The sequence below is a fragment of the Chelonoidis abingdonii genome, chromosome 8, assembly GCF_003597395.2.
Source record: "Chelonoidis abingdonii isolate Lonesome George chromosome 8, CheloAbing_2.0, whole genome shotgun sequence".
Classification (NCBI taxonomy): domain Eukaryota; kingdom Metazoa; phylum Chordata; order Testudines; family Testudinidae; genus Chelonoidis; species Chelonoidis abingdonii.
The window spans coordinates 49,715,495-49,731,978 of record NC_133776.1 but is presented as its reverse complement, the minus strand read 5'-3'; the positions used below and the strand labels follow the sequence as shown (position 1 = coordinate 49,731,978).

The 16,484-nt window shown below is 46.0% G+C and overlaps 1 protein-coding gene across 7 annotated transcripts in view; it reads left to right on the top strand.

The window, feature by feature from the left end:
- Positions 1–366: 366 nt before the first annotated feature.
- The window catches only part of GIGYF2 (GRB10 interacting GYF protein 2), a 173,100-nt gene continuing 156,982 nt past the window's right edge, over positions 367–16,484 (top strand). For 4 of the 7 annotated variants that reach the window (XR_012656383.1, XM_075068594.1, XM_075068591.1 and 1 more), the window contains exons 1-2: positions 367–468; positions 15,392–15,467. Coding sequence is in view for 5 of the 7 variants with exons in the window: in XM_075068594.1 (XP_074924695.1) it covers positions 15,427–15,467 (41 nt within the window). In the remaining 2 variants the exon portion in view is untranslated. Of the gene's footprint in view, positions 469–5,475; positions 5,557–15,391; positions 15,468–16,484 lie in introns of all 7 variants that reach the window. The other 3 variants (XM_075068592.1, XM_075068593.1, XM_075068595.1) reach the window with 3 other exon arrangements.

Here is a 16,484-nt window from a genome sequence, read left to right as displayed (position 1 = left end):
TGTCTGGTCACCCTAGCTGGCACCTGGGTGACAGGATTGCGTGGCCTAGGCCCCCCAAACAAAGCGATGCTCAAGGAGGGGCAGGAGCCAGGGTGCCCCAGGGCGGGACAGCCCTGCACACTGTGGAAGCAGGGAGGGAAGGGAAGCGTGGGCGCTGGGCACAGCTGGGTGGCGCAGGAGGTGACAGGCAGAGAGCCGGACGCTGCCGGCCTTATGCTCTCTCGAGGCTCTGTGCTGGTACTAGGGTGGGGCTCGCGGCGGCCGTTGGCGTTAGGTCTCTCCATCTGTTAGCTCGCGCTCTGTTTGCAACGCGCGCTCCCTCAAACCGCCGCCATTCTCATCCGGGACCTACGCAGCTAGGTGGCGCCCTATATCACGTGACGATGCGTGGCGGCGCGACCGCCATCTTGTGTTGTAGGGACTGAGGAATTGCTTCGGCTGTGAGAGATTCTCCGTCCGGGATCGCAGGTAATTAACCCCGCTGGTTCTGGCTGGCTCCCCTGTGCGCCGGGTTGTGTCTGAGGGTTTCTCCTTCCCGCTCGGGGCTTGTCCGTCTCGCACACGCGGCTCTGCTGCGGGAACGTGTATAGGCCGCTTTGGAAGCACCGGCTTCGCCTACGGTTACTGTCCCGGGAAAGGGTACGGGAGCCAGGGAGGCCCGCGGCCTATGAGGAGCCGAGGTTATTTGGACTTGGCTTATGGGATATAGGCCTTTCCCGGAGCCTCTGCGTTTGATCTTTTCCGCTTTGGCTTCCGAGGAGACTCCGGCGGCCTCACCCTGTCCTGTTCCCAGTGGCTCTGAGGGGTGGGGGCTTCGTCCAAGTGGTCTCTTGACAGCGGGTCCTGCCGCGAGTTGGGTGAGTGCTGCTGGACCGGAGCCTGTCAGGCAGCTGCGAGATTTCTCGGATTATCCCGGGCCACCTCTGGTTCCTGGTAATTTCCTTCTTATCCTGACTCCTGTAAACTCTCCTCTCCCACCCTAGTGGGACCGTCCGGTGTCCTGGGCGAGCCGTGGGCAGGTTCCGTTCGCACTGAAACCATACTCCTCTGAGCGTGCCTGGCCTTGTCATATTGCAGACGGTAGGAGAGAAGAGCTGGTTCAGGACTGAGGCCTTCCCCTCAGCGAGCTGGGTGTTAAGGGGAATAATCAGCAGCGTAGGATCCTGGAGACCTTGGCAGGCTGAAGAGCCCATTGATCTGGGTCATGTATGTTTGGTATTAATCCAAGACAAGTAGTCTCAATGTCAACAAAACACTGCCAGCACTTTCAAGCATGTATAACTGCAGTTTAAATCAAGACAAGTTTGAGGTTAAGGGGATCAATACAGATTGACATAGTTGGAGTAAACCCTCCCCCCGAACATTCTCCTATGCCCATTACTTCAATATGATGGCCTTGTTTTTTGTGGTTACTTTTGCCATTATTTTTGCTGTCCCTATTTTGTTCTCTAAATTTTATATCTGAATTCAGCTTTTGTTGACTTTTTTAGATTTAATAATTTTCAGCTCATCACCCTTTGCTTTCTTGCTTCAGGAGCTAGCTTGTGCCACTTTTTGAAAAATGTTTCCTTTTCCACAATTCTACTCGTATTTATTGCCTACTAAATTTTTATTAAAGATAAACATGTCTGAGTAGAATATGTAATAGATGGACATTGTGATAATCTGGATCTTTTTTACACAAACAGTTGTTATAGAAGTCAACAAAACTTCTGACATTTATTGAACTCACCTGTTGCTGCTAATTCTGTTGGTAGTAGGACTGATAGGAGCATTAGTATAGACAAGGCATTGGTGGTCACTAATTTGTCTAGACTTTGTCTAGCTCAAAGTTAGGGTTTGTCTCCACTTTCTGTAGATCGACGCTGTGGTGATCGATCCACTGGGGGTTGCTCTCCCCTTGACTCTGGTACTTCACCAAAACGAGAAGCATAAAATAAGTTGATGGTAGAGTTTTTCCTTTTGACCCAGTACAGTGTAGACACAACAATAAGTTGATCTAAGGTATGTCGACTCCGGCTACATTATTCATGTAGCTGGAGTTGAGTAACTTAGGTTGACTTAGCCCCATAGTGTAGACCTGCCCTTAGCCGATACTGTGGAAATAAGCCTGTGCCCTGTCAGTATGAGCAGGAGAATCCATGGAGGTGCAGCAGTGGGAAAACTTTTTAAAGTAGCATGCGCGCACACACCCAGTGAGGTAATTGGTGTCAGAGCTCTTGTGTCACAGAATGGATTATTCATTGAGCCTGGACAAAATGCAAGATTCTGCTTCCTGGTTAACTGTATTAAATAGGTCAGAAATAGCGGTACCATCAACTGAAGTGGTACGTTACAGTGAAAATTTATAGTGGTCATAGCAAGACTTGACAGCTTGTTGACTCCACTGCTATCTGAAGACTTAATGTATCTTTTCAGTTCTCTGACAAAGTTGTAAAATATTTTAGTGATTTCAGGAGCTGGACGGGGATACCATGTCATCTGGGCATGTGGATATGCTTGCACAAAGATTACATCCTCTGTCACCAGATTTGCTGCAGAGCCTTTTTTGAACTGTTTTCTAGTGTCTCTGTTTTCAGCTAATATAGACCATTAAAATAGAGAGTATTTATATTGCATCTTGGTTTACTACTCATACTTTGAAAATGCATCAAAAGACCTGTGTAATGCATCAATAAAATTTCTCAAATACCTTGAACATCTCTTCTTTTCTCCAATAAAATGGTGCCAGCAAAGGGACTTAAAGTATGATAAAATATTTCTTTTCTCTCTAAAATGTACAATAAATTTAAAGGAAAAACGGCTTGAAAAATCAGTCTTTTCTATGAAAACTCTGTAGTGGTCATAATTAAAAGTAAATACTACTATAACCAAAAAGGTGGTGTAGAGCTCTATTTTTTCCATTTTTGCTTTGTTTATAGTCAGTTTCACTATTTTCCCCTGTATAATCAATTATTTTGCTCTCTGAAAAGTCTCAAATGCCAACTGGGGAATAGAAAAATCTGTGTGTACACGTTTTTAAAGGACATTTTAAAACAAAACAATGCCGGACCTTCCAAAGACTTAATATCTAAAAGGTGCTCTGTCAGGAACTGAAATTTTTTTTAAGTTAAAACAAATCAAGTTGAATAATGCCTTTCAAATTTATGAATACTTCAAAGAGGTAAATGAAGTTTTCCATTTGGGATGTAGTGTAGAATTGAAAGATTACGGGTAACCCGCGTGCACATTATCCATGTTGATCTGCGATGTTGGCTGGATGGACTTTTTGCTAGTCTAAGCTCTCCCAATGATATTTGCAGTGCAGTTAAAACTTAAGTTTTAACTGTAGACCTGGCCTTAAAGTGACCTGCAAGGGGGAGTTGGTTGGAGACCCCTGATGCAATATTTTATTTCTTATTTTTCTTCTTTAATGTGTTGAGGCCTGAAATTCTCCTTAGATTTTCTGCTTGTGTTTGACATTTGAAATGTCCAAAATATTAAATGTTTATTTTCCTTTCTTTAGCTGGAGTTCTCTTTAGAAGTCCAAATAACTGATACAGGAGTGTTGTCCTCTTCCCGCTCCCCGCAACTGAAATGTTTAAAAAAGGTCTTGTCTTCAAGCTATTCCTTCAAGTAGAGTTAAATAGCTGTTAACAAACAGTCCCATGGTTTTTAAACAGTGATTTAAAAATTAATTTTCATCTCAGGATTCTGTTCCTTGACTTTTTGATGTCATGATACTGGCTTTCCAGTATTTCTGTTCAAAGATATATTGAGATAAATGATTCAAATATAAAACAATCAGGGGGACAAAAAGCTTAAACAAGGATTTTAAAGTTTGCTTTTAGACTATATATAAAGGAAATGGGTTGTAACCAAGAAGATTTAGTAGTGATGTATATGTGAACAGTGTGTCCTCTTGTGGTTGGTTGCATATTAAAAAGAATGTAGGGTCCTGCTGTACTACATTTCTGTAATTCACTTTTAGTTCCAGTGGTAGTGGCAGGGTGTGAAGATAGAGGATCAGGGTCTCAGTCCCAGCTTTACAAATTTTGGTGTCTTTGTTAGTAATTTAGTTTGCAGCAATGGGTTTATTGCAGAATAATATCCAACTATCTTTCTCAAAATATGAAGAAACTTTCTCAAGCTGTTTTTGAATTAGCTAAAAATTTCCTGAACATGGAAGCCACTTAGCAGTAAATCCTTAGTTATGGTGATAAGTAGGGAGCAATTATAAATCCTATGTTTATATTGCTTATACTTTTTCACAACGTATTTTTATATTACTTCACTCAGGTACATCTAAGAGTTTTTTGGAGAGTTTGACAGCAAGTGGTGAAAGCACTTAAATTATGGATGCTGTTAAAAGAAACTGCCTTATTTTAAATACAGTTTCAATTATTTAAAGTACTTATTTGCAGAAATCTGCCTTAATGTTTGACTTAGCTGCTTATGATGTGAGAGCAGCATTGCAGAAACCTGGCTATCTTAGATAGTTATATTGCCCCCATGACTGTAGCATCTGAGAATCTCTCTTATTGGAATTATGCTTACAACACCTCTGGGAGGCAGAGAAAGTACCGTTATCCGAATTTTACAAATGGTTAACTCAGACACAGAGAGGCTGTGACTTGCTCAAGCTTACACAGGAAGTCTGTGAAGATGGGGCAAGGAATTCAGCACTAGGGTAGAGCCTTAACCACTGGACCATCCTTTCTCCATAGCTCATAAACTTTGTAGGGCAATGTGAAGTAGAGGGAACCAAGGGACCCCCCCACAGCTCCTAAGATCTGCATTGCCTATGGAGTATGGACAGTTGGGGATCCTGCAGAGCTTTTCAAGGCCAGCATGGAGCTTCTGAGGCTTTTTGTTTTAAAAATACATACCTAAAATTAAGTTAAGATTGCTACAATGTATGTATGCCAAGGAGGGTTATAGTTTAACATACCCCCCCCCCCCAGGCATTTAAAAATGTGGTAATCAACAGTTTAGGAAGGTACTTAAATATACAAAGATATTCACCATTCAGACAATATTTTAAGTGTACCTATCTAAAACATCAGATTGTATATTCTAAAATCCTTTAAAGGTCATTGTAAACTTGAAATATATTCAGTTTTAAAAAATGGCTTCAATGTAATTTCAGGTACACTTCTCTGAGCTCCCCTGTCAACTTTTGTTAGTGCTTTACAACCACATAATCCTATTTTCAAAATGTTTTTCTCTCCCTGAGCTGTCCCAAAAACCCACACAAACATGCAAAATTAATTATAGCGGAAACATTAAATTGACTATATGGAAAGTGCTGTCAAATGCACGAAGTAAACAGGTGAAACAGGCTATCCATAAAAGTAATAAAACTGGAAATCAAGGCTTTTTTCTGCTGTTTAAACATGTTACTTTTTTTTAAGTAGGCAAAATTTATTTTACTGTTATGAAATTTTTTTCTTTCATGATTTGATCTTTTAACTCTGTTCTCATGTCTTCCAACAGGGAAATGCTTGTGTCACAGAACCAAACCGATAGTTGAAATGCTTCTTAAATCATTGTCTGTAAATGAAAATGTCATACATAGTATAGATATGTGGATTCCTCTTTCTCTTGTGTGGTAAATAATATTTGAATGGACTGAGATTTTTGGTCTAAATGTGTAAAGTGACTTTAGATGAAAGTAGATGTGTGGTCAGTATCTGGAAGATACTGAGCCTCTCCAGGGAGGATAAATCAAGACAACATAAGAACTCTATTGTATTGGGAGTGTAGATGGGTTTTCTGCCTCATAGTAGAATGGGGATAGTGTGTGGAGATGATGATGATTCTGGACTGTTCGACGACTAAAGTGTTACGTTCTGGTCTCGTGACCCACTTACAGGTGAGTAGTTGGAATGGGATAAGGTTGAGCTTCTGGTTTACATGTGAGATGTAAGAGGTAAGATGTTAGTGTTACTGACTAATAATCAGTGGTTGAGCCATTGTCTTAGCCATATATGGAGAGTTTGTAGCACATGTTGGAAACTGATGTAAGATGAGAGGATATAAAATGTTCGTTATTTATAGGTGGAGGCTGAACAGGGATATGGGGCATAGTTAAGCTCCCTCCCACCCACAAAATATGCATCAGAAATCATGTGCTTGATTCAGAGCTCCCCTCTTTGCATAGGGTTCAGTTAGAGTTGGATCAGGTAGTTGTTTGACTGTTTCCCTTCCCTTACTGTTTGCATTGCAGTAGTGCTTAGAGGCCTCATTTGGGATCACACCTCCATTGTGGTAGGTACTCTACAATCACACACTGAGGTTTTCAGTCTAATTTGAAACAAAGCAAGTGAGTGTAACTACCCTCCTCTTCTGCTCCAGGTGGGAAGGATTTCTCCATGAATCCCTATGCTATAGAGTAGATGATTGACACAGAGGTGGTGGTGATATGCTTTTATATATGTTGTATATTATGTATATATACATGCATAGATGCAGACTTCATGGGTGCTGTGGGGCTGGAGCACCCACAGAGAAAAATTAGCGGGTGCTCTGCACCCACCGGCAGCCAAGCTCCCCCAAGCGCACTGCCTCCTCCCCCAAGCGCACTGCCTCCCCGGTCTTCCCCCTCCGAGCGCTTCCTGCCCATTTCCTAACTGCAGTTTGGCGGTGCTTAGGACTTTCTGGGAGGAAGGGAGGGAGAGGAGTGGGGTTGCGGCGTGTTTGGGGGAGGAGGTGGTAAAGTGGTGGGGCAGGGACTTGGGGAAAGGGGGTGGAATTGGAGTGGATTGAGGGTGGTTCAGGAGCGTGGCCGGGGGTGTATATCAAGCACCCACAGGGCAGAGGAGAAGCCGGTGCCTGTGTATACAAGGTAGCAACTTTTATTTAAAGCTAATTTTTTTTTTTCAGTTAGTTAAAGCAGACTACCCTGTTACTAACCTGTTGCACCATCGTCTTGTCTCTTAGCCTGTCATATAACAGCTATACTGGCATGTTTCAGAGCATCTCCTTAGTGAAAAGACGACTTTGTAGTAGATTCTGTGTGAGAGAGTTCTTCAAGTGCCTTTCCAATGACAATCTAGAAATGCTTTATCACTCTGAAATATCCATTTTCTAAACATGTTTACTACCTGGGCACATGGAAAATCTTGCAAAGTGAGGAAAACATAATTGAGAATCATAAAACATGCTATAGCTATATGAGGCCTACAGAGGTCTGGTTAGGTAAATTAAGATGAAAATGATTGTTCGTTCCAGGAATCCTTTTATTTGTGTGCTTTGACTTCATACGTTTTGAAATGTTATACATACATTCTGCTGGATTTGAATGAGTTTTGTAGCAGTAACAGTGCCATGTGATGTCTGGAAGGGAGGCACTATATAGGTTCTACCTCTGGAACAGATAGTGGCAGTGTACTACTAATTAGATAGGATGGCTTAGGTCATGTCTAAGCTAGCACTTAAGTTGGCAAAACTTTCGTTGCTCAGTGATGTGAAAAAAAACCACCCCTGAAGTACACAGGTTTTGCCAGCATAAGCATTTGTGTGCACGGTGCTATGTTGGCAGGAGCTGCCACTTGTTGAGTTGGTTTTATTAAGTTGATGGGAGAGCTCTATCCCATCAACATAAGGCATCTACATGAGCACTCTCACAGCAGCACAACTGTATAGGTACAGCTGTGATGCTGTAAGCTTGTAAGTATAGACATGGCCTTCGTTTGCAGTCTCCTGACTGTGTGACTTGGCTTCATAATGTGTAGCATGTTAGTGGAACTGCTGGGGAAGAGCACTGCTCTGGTACAGAGCAAGAAATATTTACCAGCCACTTGCTAGCTAGAGACTCATATGAAAGGGCTTTTATATTTATTTATTTTTTATATATTTATTTTTTTTGTTTGTGTTGGACGCTAGTAAGGCCTAGAAGCATCATTTTGGTGAGAAACTCAGATTCTATTCCAGTCAGTTGGGAAGGGTGCTGTCCCTAGATCGGGGTGGGCATACTTTTTGGGCCGAGGGCCACATCTAGGTGGGGAAATTATATGCAGGGCTGGGGTAGGGGGTTGGTGTGCAGGAGGGAGTGCGGGGTGTGAGGGAGGTGTGGTGTGCAGGAAGGGGCTCAGGGCAAGGGATTGGTGCAGAGGAGAGGCGCAGAGTATATGAGGGGGCTCAGAATGGGGCTGGGGTGCAGGAGGGGTGTGGACTGCAGGAGGTGGCTCAGGGCAAGGGGTTGGGGAGCAGGAAGGGTGTGGGAGGGGGTTAGGGTGCAGATGGCAGGCAGGGGGCTTAGGGCAGGGAGTTGGGTGGGGCACAGGAGGGGTTTGGGCCCGGGCCCAGTGCCACTTACCTAAAGCGGCTCCAGGGTGGCAGCAGCGCACATGGGGGGGCCAGGGCAGGCTCCCTGCATACCTGCCCGGGCCCCATGCCATGCCACTCTGGGAAGCGCTGCAGCCCCTGTGGGAGGGGAGTGGGGCAGAGAGCTCCATGTGCGCTGCTCTATCCGTGCCTCCAGGTACTTCCCCCGAAGTTCCCATTGGCCAGGGTTCCCTATTCCCGGCCAATGGGAGCTGTGGGGGATGGGACCTGGAGGCAAGGACAATGCACAGAGCCCTCTGCCCCCCTGCTGGGGGCCACAGGGAAGTGGTGCCGGTCGCTTCTGAGAGTGGGCCTGAGCCCACGGTGCTATGGAGGGGAATCCCGCGGTCTGGATCCAAAGCCCTGAGGGGCCGGATCCATCCTGCGGATTGCAGTTTGCTCACCCCTGCCTTAGATTCTGCCTGGAGGCTTGATCGTTCACATCTTTTTAAAACATTGGAGCTCCCGTCCGCTTCTGATTTGCTGAAGGAGTAAAAGATCTTTCTCCCTCCCTATTCCGCTGCTGGAGAATGGGGATCTCCCATTACTCTGATGCTTTGCAACTCTCCTAGCTGCTGATGCAAAATGGGTGAGTAGGTGGAGTCTCTGCTATTTCACATCCTTCCTCTTTGCTCTTATAGGGGCAAGGTTAGGATCTTTAACCTATCCTTTTTTTCTTATCAAGCTCTCCTTTCAATACTTCCACTTCCTGTCTCTTATGCTACTGAGTTCTGTATAGCAGCTGTGAAAGTGACCAACCCATGGCTAGTTTCACTTTGCTGCTTGAGAATGCTACTACTGGTAACAGGCACTGAAGCAAAAGCTGCCCAAAGACTCGGAATATCTTGTAGTGGTTCAAAGTGGGAAGGTTATATTTCCAATCATAAAAGTTAGAAATGTAATTAATATAGAGTCTTAGATTCTGCAGAAATGTCGTCTTAGGAGTCCTCTACTCTAGGGAAAGCTTTCTATTAACTATAGGCGAGTGAATTTTCCAGGCCCTGCTCTGCAAGACCTGAAGGTTGAAATGGCTGTGTAGAACAGACATGGCCCGCGGGACTGTTCTTCCCGGCCCCTGGGCTCCTGGCCAGGGAGCCTAGTCCCTGGCCCCTCCCCTGCTGTCCCCTCTTCCCTGCAGCCATGCTACTGTTCGGGCCACACTCTGGCCCGCTGCTCCTCGTGGGCAGCGTGAGGAGTGCAGCTGGCTCTGGCCGGATGTTGCAGCTGTGAGCTCCTGCTGTTGGTAAGGGAGTGGGGGCGAGGGGATTAGGTTAGGGAGCGGGGAGGTTCTGGGGGCAGTCAGGGAGGAGGGGGCAGTTGGACGGGGTGGAGGTTCTGGGGGGCAGTCGGGATGGGGAACAGGGAGGGTTGGGAGTGGGATTCCCAGGGAGTCTGTCAGGGGGCGGGGATGTGGATAGGGGTCGGGAGGGCAGTCGGGGCAGGGAGCAGCAGGGGGTTGGATAAGGGGTCCCAGGGAGCAGTTAGGGTCCTGGGGTCCTGGGAGGGGATGATCAAGGGACGAGGAGCAGAGGGAGGTTGGATAAGGAGTGGGAGTCTTGGAGGGGAGGGGGTACTGTCGGGATGGGGTGTGGATAGGGGTTGGGGCATTTGGGACAGGGAGCAGGGGGATTGGATGGGGGTGAGGGTCCTGGGAGGGGGCGGTCAGGAGATAAGGAGCAAGGGGCGTTGGATGGGTTGGGGGTTCTGAGGTGGGCAGTCGAGTGGGGAGTGGGAGGGGATGGATAGGGGGTGGGAGCCAGGCTGTTTCGGGAGGCACAGCCTTCCCTACCTGGCCCTCCGTACAGTTGCGCAACCCTGATGTGGCCCTCGAGCCAAAAATTTGCCCACCTGGTGTAGAGAGATGTATGTTTTAAGTCTCCTGGGTAAACACTGAATTGCTTGAAAAGGGAGAGCTGTGTTTCTTCTCTCATGTTCACATGTTCATGATGATATTTCAGCATGTGTTGGAAAAATGGCTGAGGTGAGAGTATTGCTTGGCTCTTCTTCGGAGTTCAGATCTCCCAAAGTTTAAAACATGTAGCAGTCCTAAAGGTGTAAATTACAATCAGAAGAGCTTTGAAGTGGGCAATGATGAGTTCCCTAAAATTACAAATTTTGTTGAGCTTGTTGCTTAGAATATGAACTTCTGTTCTGCATTTTGTCTACTTTGATTTTGCTTTATACTGCCCATGGGGCATTCCACAAGAAGGCAATCAGAACTTGACAAGGTGCAACTAGTCAGGATATGATTTATTCATCGAGGTCATGGATTCCTTGACTTTAACGGGCCTCCGTGACTTCTTCGGGTTCAGCCCACACTGGAACAGCAGCAGGGGTTGGAGCTATCACATCTCCACCCCCTTATAGCTGCAGTGTGGTCTGAAGCTGTCCCATAGCTTCACCCCCCCCCCGTGGCTGCAGCTGTCCCATTCCCCCTACCCCAGCGGGGCCTGGAACTGTCCCACTTCTCCCTCCCGCCCCCCACCCCCAATGGTTGTGGTGGGGGCTTGAGCTGTCCCATCCTGTGTGGCAGTCAGTCCTTCCCCCTCCTATTTATTAGTAAAAGTCACAAACAGGTGATGGGCTTCTATAAATTTTACTTTATTGCCTGCGACCTGTCTGTGAGTTTTTAATAAACATGACATAATCTTAACCTTAGCCATTATCCTCAGAACTTCATGGCAGACTATCATGGATGAAAACAGCCTTGTTTAACTGTTTCTGAGAATCATAGTAGGGAAAAATATGTTTTGCCCATGTTTAAAAAAGCTCTTACAGACACTTAAGTGAGAAGCTCAGGTGTCTCCATTTGGAGAAAGGGCTTAACATTTGATGGGAGGCTTGCCCTTGTGTCAGGGATGTGTCTTCTGTCCGTGTGAAAATTTACCCGAATTGGTCCACAGTGAGGGGATAAAATAGGGACAGGGAGTATAAGCAGGAGCGAACTGGCTAGGGTGGGTGGGACAAAGCAGAAGAGTCTGTAACTACTAGAGCACACTGTGCAGAACCTGGAATTGAACATACTATTCCCAACTCTTGACGTTCTGTTGCTGTCTGGCAAATAGTCTGTGAGACACCTGTCGTCTCCCTTCTAGGGCATGTTCACATAGAAAATAGTAGCAGCCTTCTCCTGCTACCAGATGCTCCCTTCCCTCGAGTGGGAGAGAAATGGACTGTGGATCTGAAAATGATGACCCATATGCAGGTCATTATGGTTCCACATGATGACACTTTTGTTTTTTCAATTTAAGTTTTAAAAAACTCAGGAAATTACATTAACTGTAGGAAGTGGAAGAATGGTCATCTTGTTAAAGCATTTGAATGTTGTCTTGGAGAACTGGATTTTATCCCTTTCTGAGCCACAGAGTTCCTATGTGATGTTGGGCAGGTCACATAAATGAAAATTTCCACAGACGACCACTGTGTGGTGCTGATTTTCTGGATAACCGGTTTGAGACACTTGTAGACTGATGTGCAGAACACTCCCAACTGTAAGGTCAGTGGGAGCTGGCCTCTGAACATAAAATGTGCTTATCCCTCCTTGGCCACATGGCAGCCTGCGTGTATGTTATTGCCTTTGCTTGCCTCCACCTTCTTTGCCTACAGATGTGGCTCCAGAGAGTTTAGTCACCCCCACGGCATGCTACGTACCTTATGCTGACTGTCTTTCCCCCCCTCCTCCCTAGGTGCTCTCTGTCCTCCAGTGGTGGACCGACCTGCAACAAGTCTGTGTAGGTATCCCCTTCCTCCCATCCTCCACGGACAGGCGATCATACAGACACATCCCTTGCAGAATGGGAAGCACACATGGAAGAGTGTATGATGCAAGTGACCTGGACCCCTCGGGAATCCAGATGCACATCAGTATTCTGGAACTCCAGACAGTACGGAGAATGTGTCAAGCATTTTTTCCATCCATTGGCTCCCATCATGTTCTCATCATGTTGGACAACAGCACCACCATTAATTACATCCACTAACAAGGGGACACTAGGTTGTCTGCTGTGTGTGCCAAGGCGGCCAATCTATGGGATTGGTACATTGGCCACAAGATCCTGTTGTTGGCAGCCTGTCTTCTGGGTACTCAGAATGTGATTGCAGAACATTAGTGGCCAACCACAAGTGGGAACTCCACAACACTGTAGTAAGCGACATTTTGAACCCATGGGGGATTCCAACCAGAGACCTTTCTGCCTCCCACTCCAGCAACAAATGCAGCACATATTGCTCTAGAGCAGTAGTTTTCAAACTTTTTTTTTTCCTGGCGACCCAGTTGAAGAAAATTGTTGTTGCCCGCAAACCAACAGAGCTGGGGCAGAGGGTTAGGGTGCAGAAGTGAGGACTGCATGGTGGGGATGGGAATGAGGGGTTCAGGGTGTGGGAGGGGGCCCTGGGCTGGGGCAGGGAGTTGGGATGTGGGAGGGGGTCAGGTCTGGAATGGGGATGAGGGGGTTGGAGTGCAGGAAGAGACTCGAGGTTTGGGGGAGGTCTCAGGGCAGGGGTTTGGGGTGCTGGCTTACCTCTGGCAGTTCCTGATCAGTGGCATAGCAGGGATGTAGAGGCAGGCTTCCTGCCTGTCCTGGCACTGTGGACTGCACTGTGCCCCGGAAGTGCCCAGCAACAGGTCCGGCTCCTAGGTGAAGATGCGCAGCTCTTGCCGGCAGGCAGCATCACCCCCAGCTCCCATTGTCTGGAAACTGGCCAATGGGAGTGTGGAGCCAGTGCATGGGGCAGAGGCAGTGCATAGAGCTCCATGACTCCCCCCATCCCCCGGCCTAGGAGTCAGACCTGCTGCTAGCCGTTTCTGGGTAAGGACTACTAGTTTTACTACTAGTTTTACTGACCGGCCAGCAGTGTCCCTGGGTGCTGAGCCAGGTGACCCGGTGCCTTAAATTCCACCACCCGAACTTTGAAAACTACTGCTCTAGAGGATATTGGTATCCACTCCCAGGGCGATGCTCTCATACTTTGCTGGTTAAACCAGAGCAACTATGCCTTTCCCCTTCTACCACTCCTGCCACAAGTACTCCACAAGATCCGGCAGGAGTGAGCCATAGTCATTCCGATTGCCCCATTCTGGCCAAGACAGTTCTGGTTTCCCAACCTACTCTGCATGTTAGCCTGTCCCCCACTTCCTATCCCCACTTTCCCCAAGCTGCTAACACAATAGCACAGACATCTTGATCTGTAGATGCTTCACCTCAGTGTGTAGTATTTGGATGGGCATCTTCACTAGAATGTGAATGTTTATCTGAAGTGCAAAACATCCTCTTGAGCAGCAGAAAAGAGTCCTCTGGGTGTTCCTACTGGGCCAAGTGGAAATGCTTTGCCTCCTGGACCCAACAGAAACGGCTTTCCACAGAGCAAGTGGAGATTCCTTTTCTTTTGGATTACCTCCTGTTCTTGAAGACGTGAGGGCTCACCCTCAACTTTCTCACGGTCTACATAGCGGTAGTCAGTGCCTTCCATCCCCCTGTGGAAGGACACTCTGTATTTACACATCCATTGACTACTAGGTTTTGGAAAGGTCTCCTCAGAACTTTCCTACCCAGTGGGACCTCAGCTTCATTCTTGTGGCACTAATGAAACAGCCCATGATGGCAGACCCTCCCTTTCACCACTTTCCATAAGGACAAAGTCTCTCTGTGGCTACATGCTAAATTTCTACGAAAGGTCATATCCAGTTTCATCTCAACCAACTCATACTCTTTACCTGCATTCTTTCCAAAGCCCCTCACGTCGCAGAGGAACGATGACTTTGATCCCTTGACGCCTGCCAGGCCTTGGCCTTCTACCTGCAGAGAAGACCTATCAGGAGGTCTGCTAGATTGTTCATCACAATAGCTGAGAGTGTTAAGGGACAAGCAGTCTCCACATAAAGAATCTCCAAGTGGATCTTTGAGTGCATTACAATCTATCAGTTGTTTTGGCTGTCTCCACCCCTTGGAGTGAAAGCCTATTGCACGTGGGCCCAGGCGTGAATTATAGCCACCCTCCATGATGAACCCACTTTGAGAGACACATAAGGTGGCCACGTTGAGTTGAGTACATATCTTCGCTGCATATTTCGCCTTGGTGCAGAACTCTGCAATGAATGCTTCATTCGCTGTGGCTGTCCTCCACACAACCATTCCATCCTCGTCCTTGCACCATCTTCCGAATTAGGTATTGCTTGTTAATCACCCTCAGTGGAATAAAGTAGGAACCATCACTCAGAGAAGAGGAGGACATTACTTAACTATAACTGGAGGTTCTTTGAGATGTGTGGTCCCCATCTGTATTTCAGTTTCCACCCTCCTCCTCTGCTGTGGATCTATTCAGTTTGCGATGGAGAAGGAATTAGAGATGTGGTTTATCTGCCCTGCCCTTTATCCCCTCAGATGAAACCATGAGATGAGGCAAGGGCATATGCGTGGACCAAAAGACACTACGAATTTCTGCTCTTGGAACACATGGCATGAGTGTGTAAACCCTCAGAGAGTGGCCACACATCTTGAAGAACCACCAGTTACAGGTACATAATCTTTTTTGCAGTTGTAAGTAATAGAAAATTTTAAATGAAATATTCTGGCACTTGCCCAGGAAATCTTGCTATTTGCCATGGATAAGTGACTGGATTTTTCAAGCTCTGTAATTTCATTGTAATTTATAAATTGCATAGGTGTGACTTCATTAATCAAGCTTTTACTTCTGCAGAGGAAAGCAATAATGGTTCCTAAGTAGGTATTTGCTGGTGTGTTCAGGTGTCTTTTATTGCTCATTGATCTCAAAAGAGACTGTACAGATTGCCTTGTTTCTTCCTCTGCCCATGATCAAATCAGGGGTGCTGGAAGTGGTGTCTGGGACCAAATATCTTGTTATCTAAAGTAATTATATCTCAGATTGAACTGCATTACAGAGCTTATATTCACTAGTAGAACTCACTTAATCAGTTAACATCTTTTAGCATTTCATATTGCTGGGATGGCCAGCTGCAGTCTCCTTTTTTGTATTGAGGACACATTAAGTTTATGAAGAAAAAAATTTCTCCCTTAATGATATTCTTCCTTTGTGTCTTTGTTTTGTTTTATTTATTTATTTTTAGGTTAACACTTTTAAAGAGGAGTAGAAAAGAACAAAATGGCAGCGGAAACTCAGACACTTAACTTTGGGCCTGAATGGTGAGTCTTTTCTGTTTTGTCAGAGATTGGGACCTTGTTCTGAAAACTAAGAAGGCTTTATGGACATGTATATTTGGGAGGAGGGAGAGGCTGAATGGGTTATAAAACTGAATTGGATACAGGGTCTGTTAATCACTTACTCAAATCTGGTTCTGCTCTTTAGTGACTAAAAGTAATCTACTTCATATGATTGCTTAGTGCTCTGTGTGAAAGGAATTGGAGGTTTTGTGTCATTGTAATACCTAACACATACACATCAGAGTCTCCAGAATGTCCAAGGAATGAAAAAGAGAGGTGAAGAACTATCTTGATGCTTGAGATGGTTGATTCTTGTATATGAGGCATATTGGTGAGGAAACTAGCACTTGCACTACCCATAATGGACTTATTCTACAGATACATAAGCCTTCTGTTTTCAGTTTTGAAAATAAAAACTTGCAAGGTGGAGTGTTTTTGAGAAATTTGTACCCCTTCTCTTTCCCATCACATTCACAGTATTTATTCATAAGAAAAAATACTCATGTTAAGAGTGGGCTTCCATGCATGCATTGTTGGAATGTTACATCATCTTGCAGTGATCATTTGAGAGTCTTATTACAATATCCATCCAATGTGCTTTGTCCTTGACCTGATAAAAGACTGTTCTAGAGGTGTGTGGTAAGCTTCTGTCTCAAATCGGGACCTTAGCGTCCAAAATCTGAGTGCTTACATGAAACTCCCCCCAAGCTTACTACCAGCTTGGATCTGATATCGCTGCCACCAACCAGGATTTAGGGCTCCTAGTCGCCCCCCCGAGTGGCCCCAACCTATCCCTGGGGGACCCCTCGAAGACCCAGAGCCCCTGGGTCTCCTCTATCTCATCCCCCAGCTTCCCCCCCTTTCCTGGGTTAGCCGGAGCGATGCCGTACTATTCTCTTTGAATACAAACCAGAGAGGCAATCTACCTTTCCCGAGGCTATGCATTCAAACCTAGTCAAGCTAACACAAAGAGATTCTCCCCTCCCTTCTTCCCGTAGC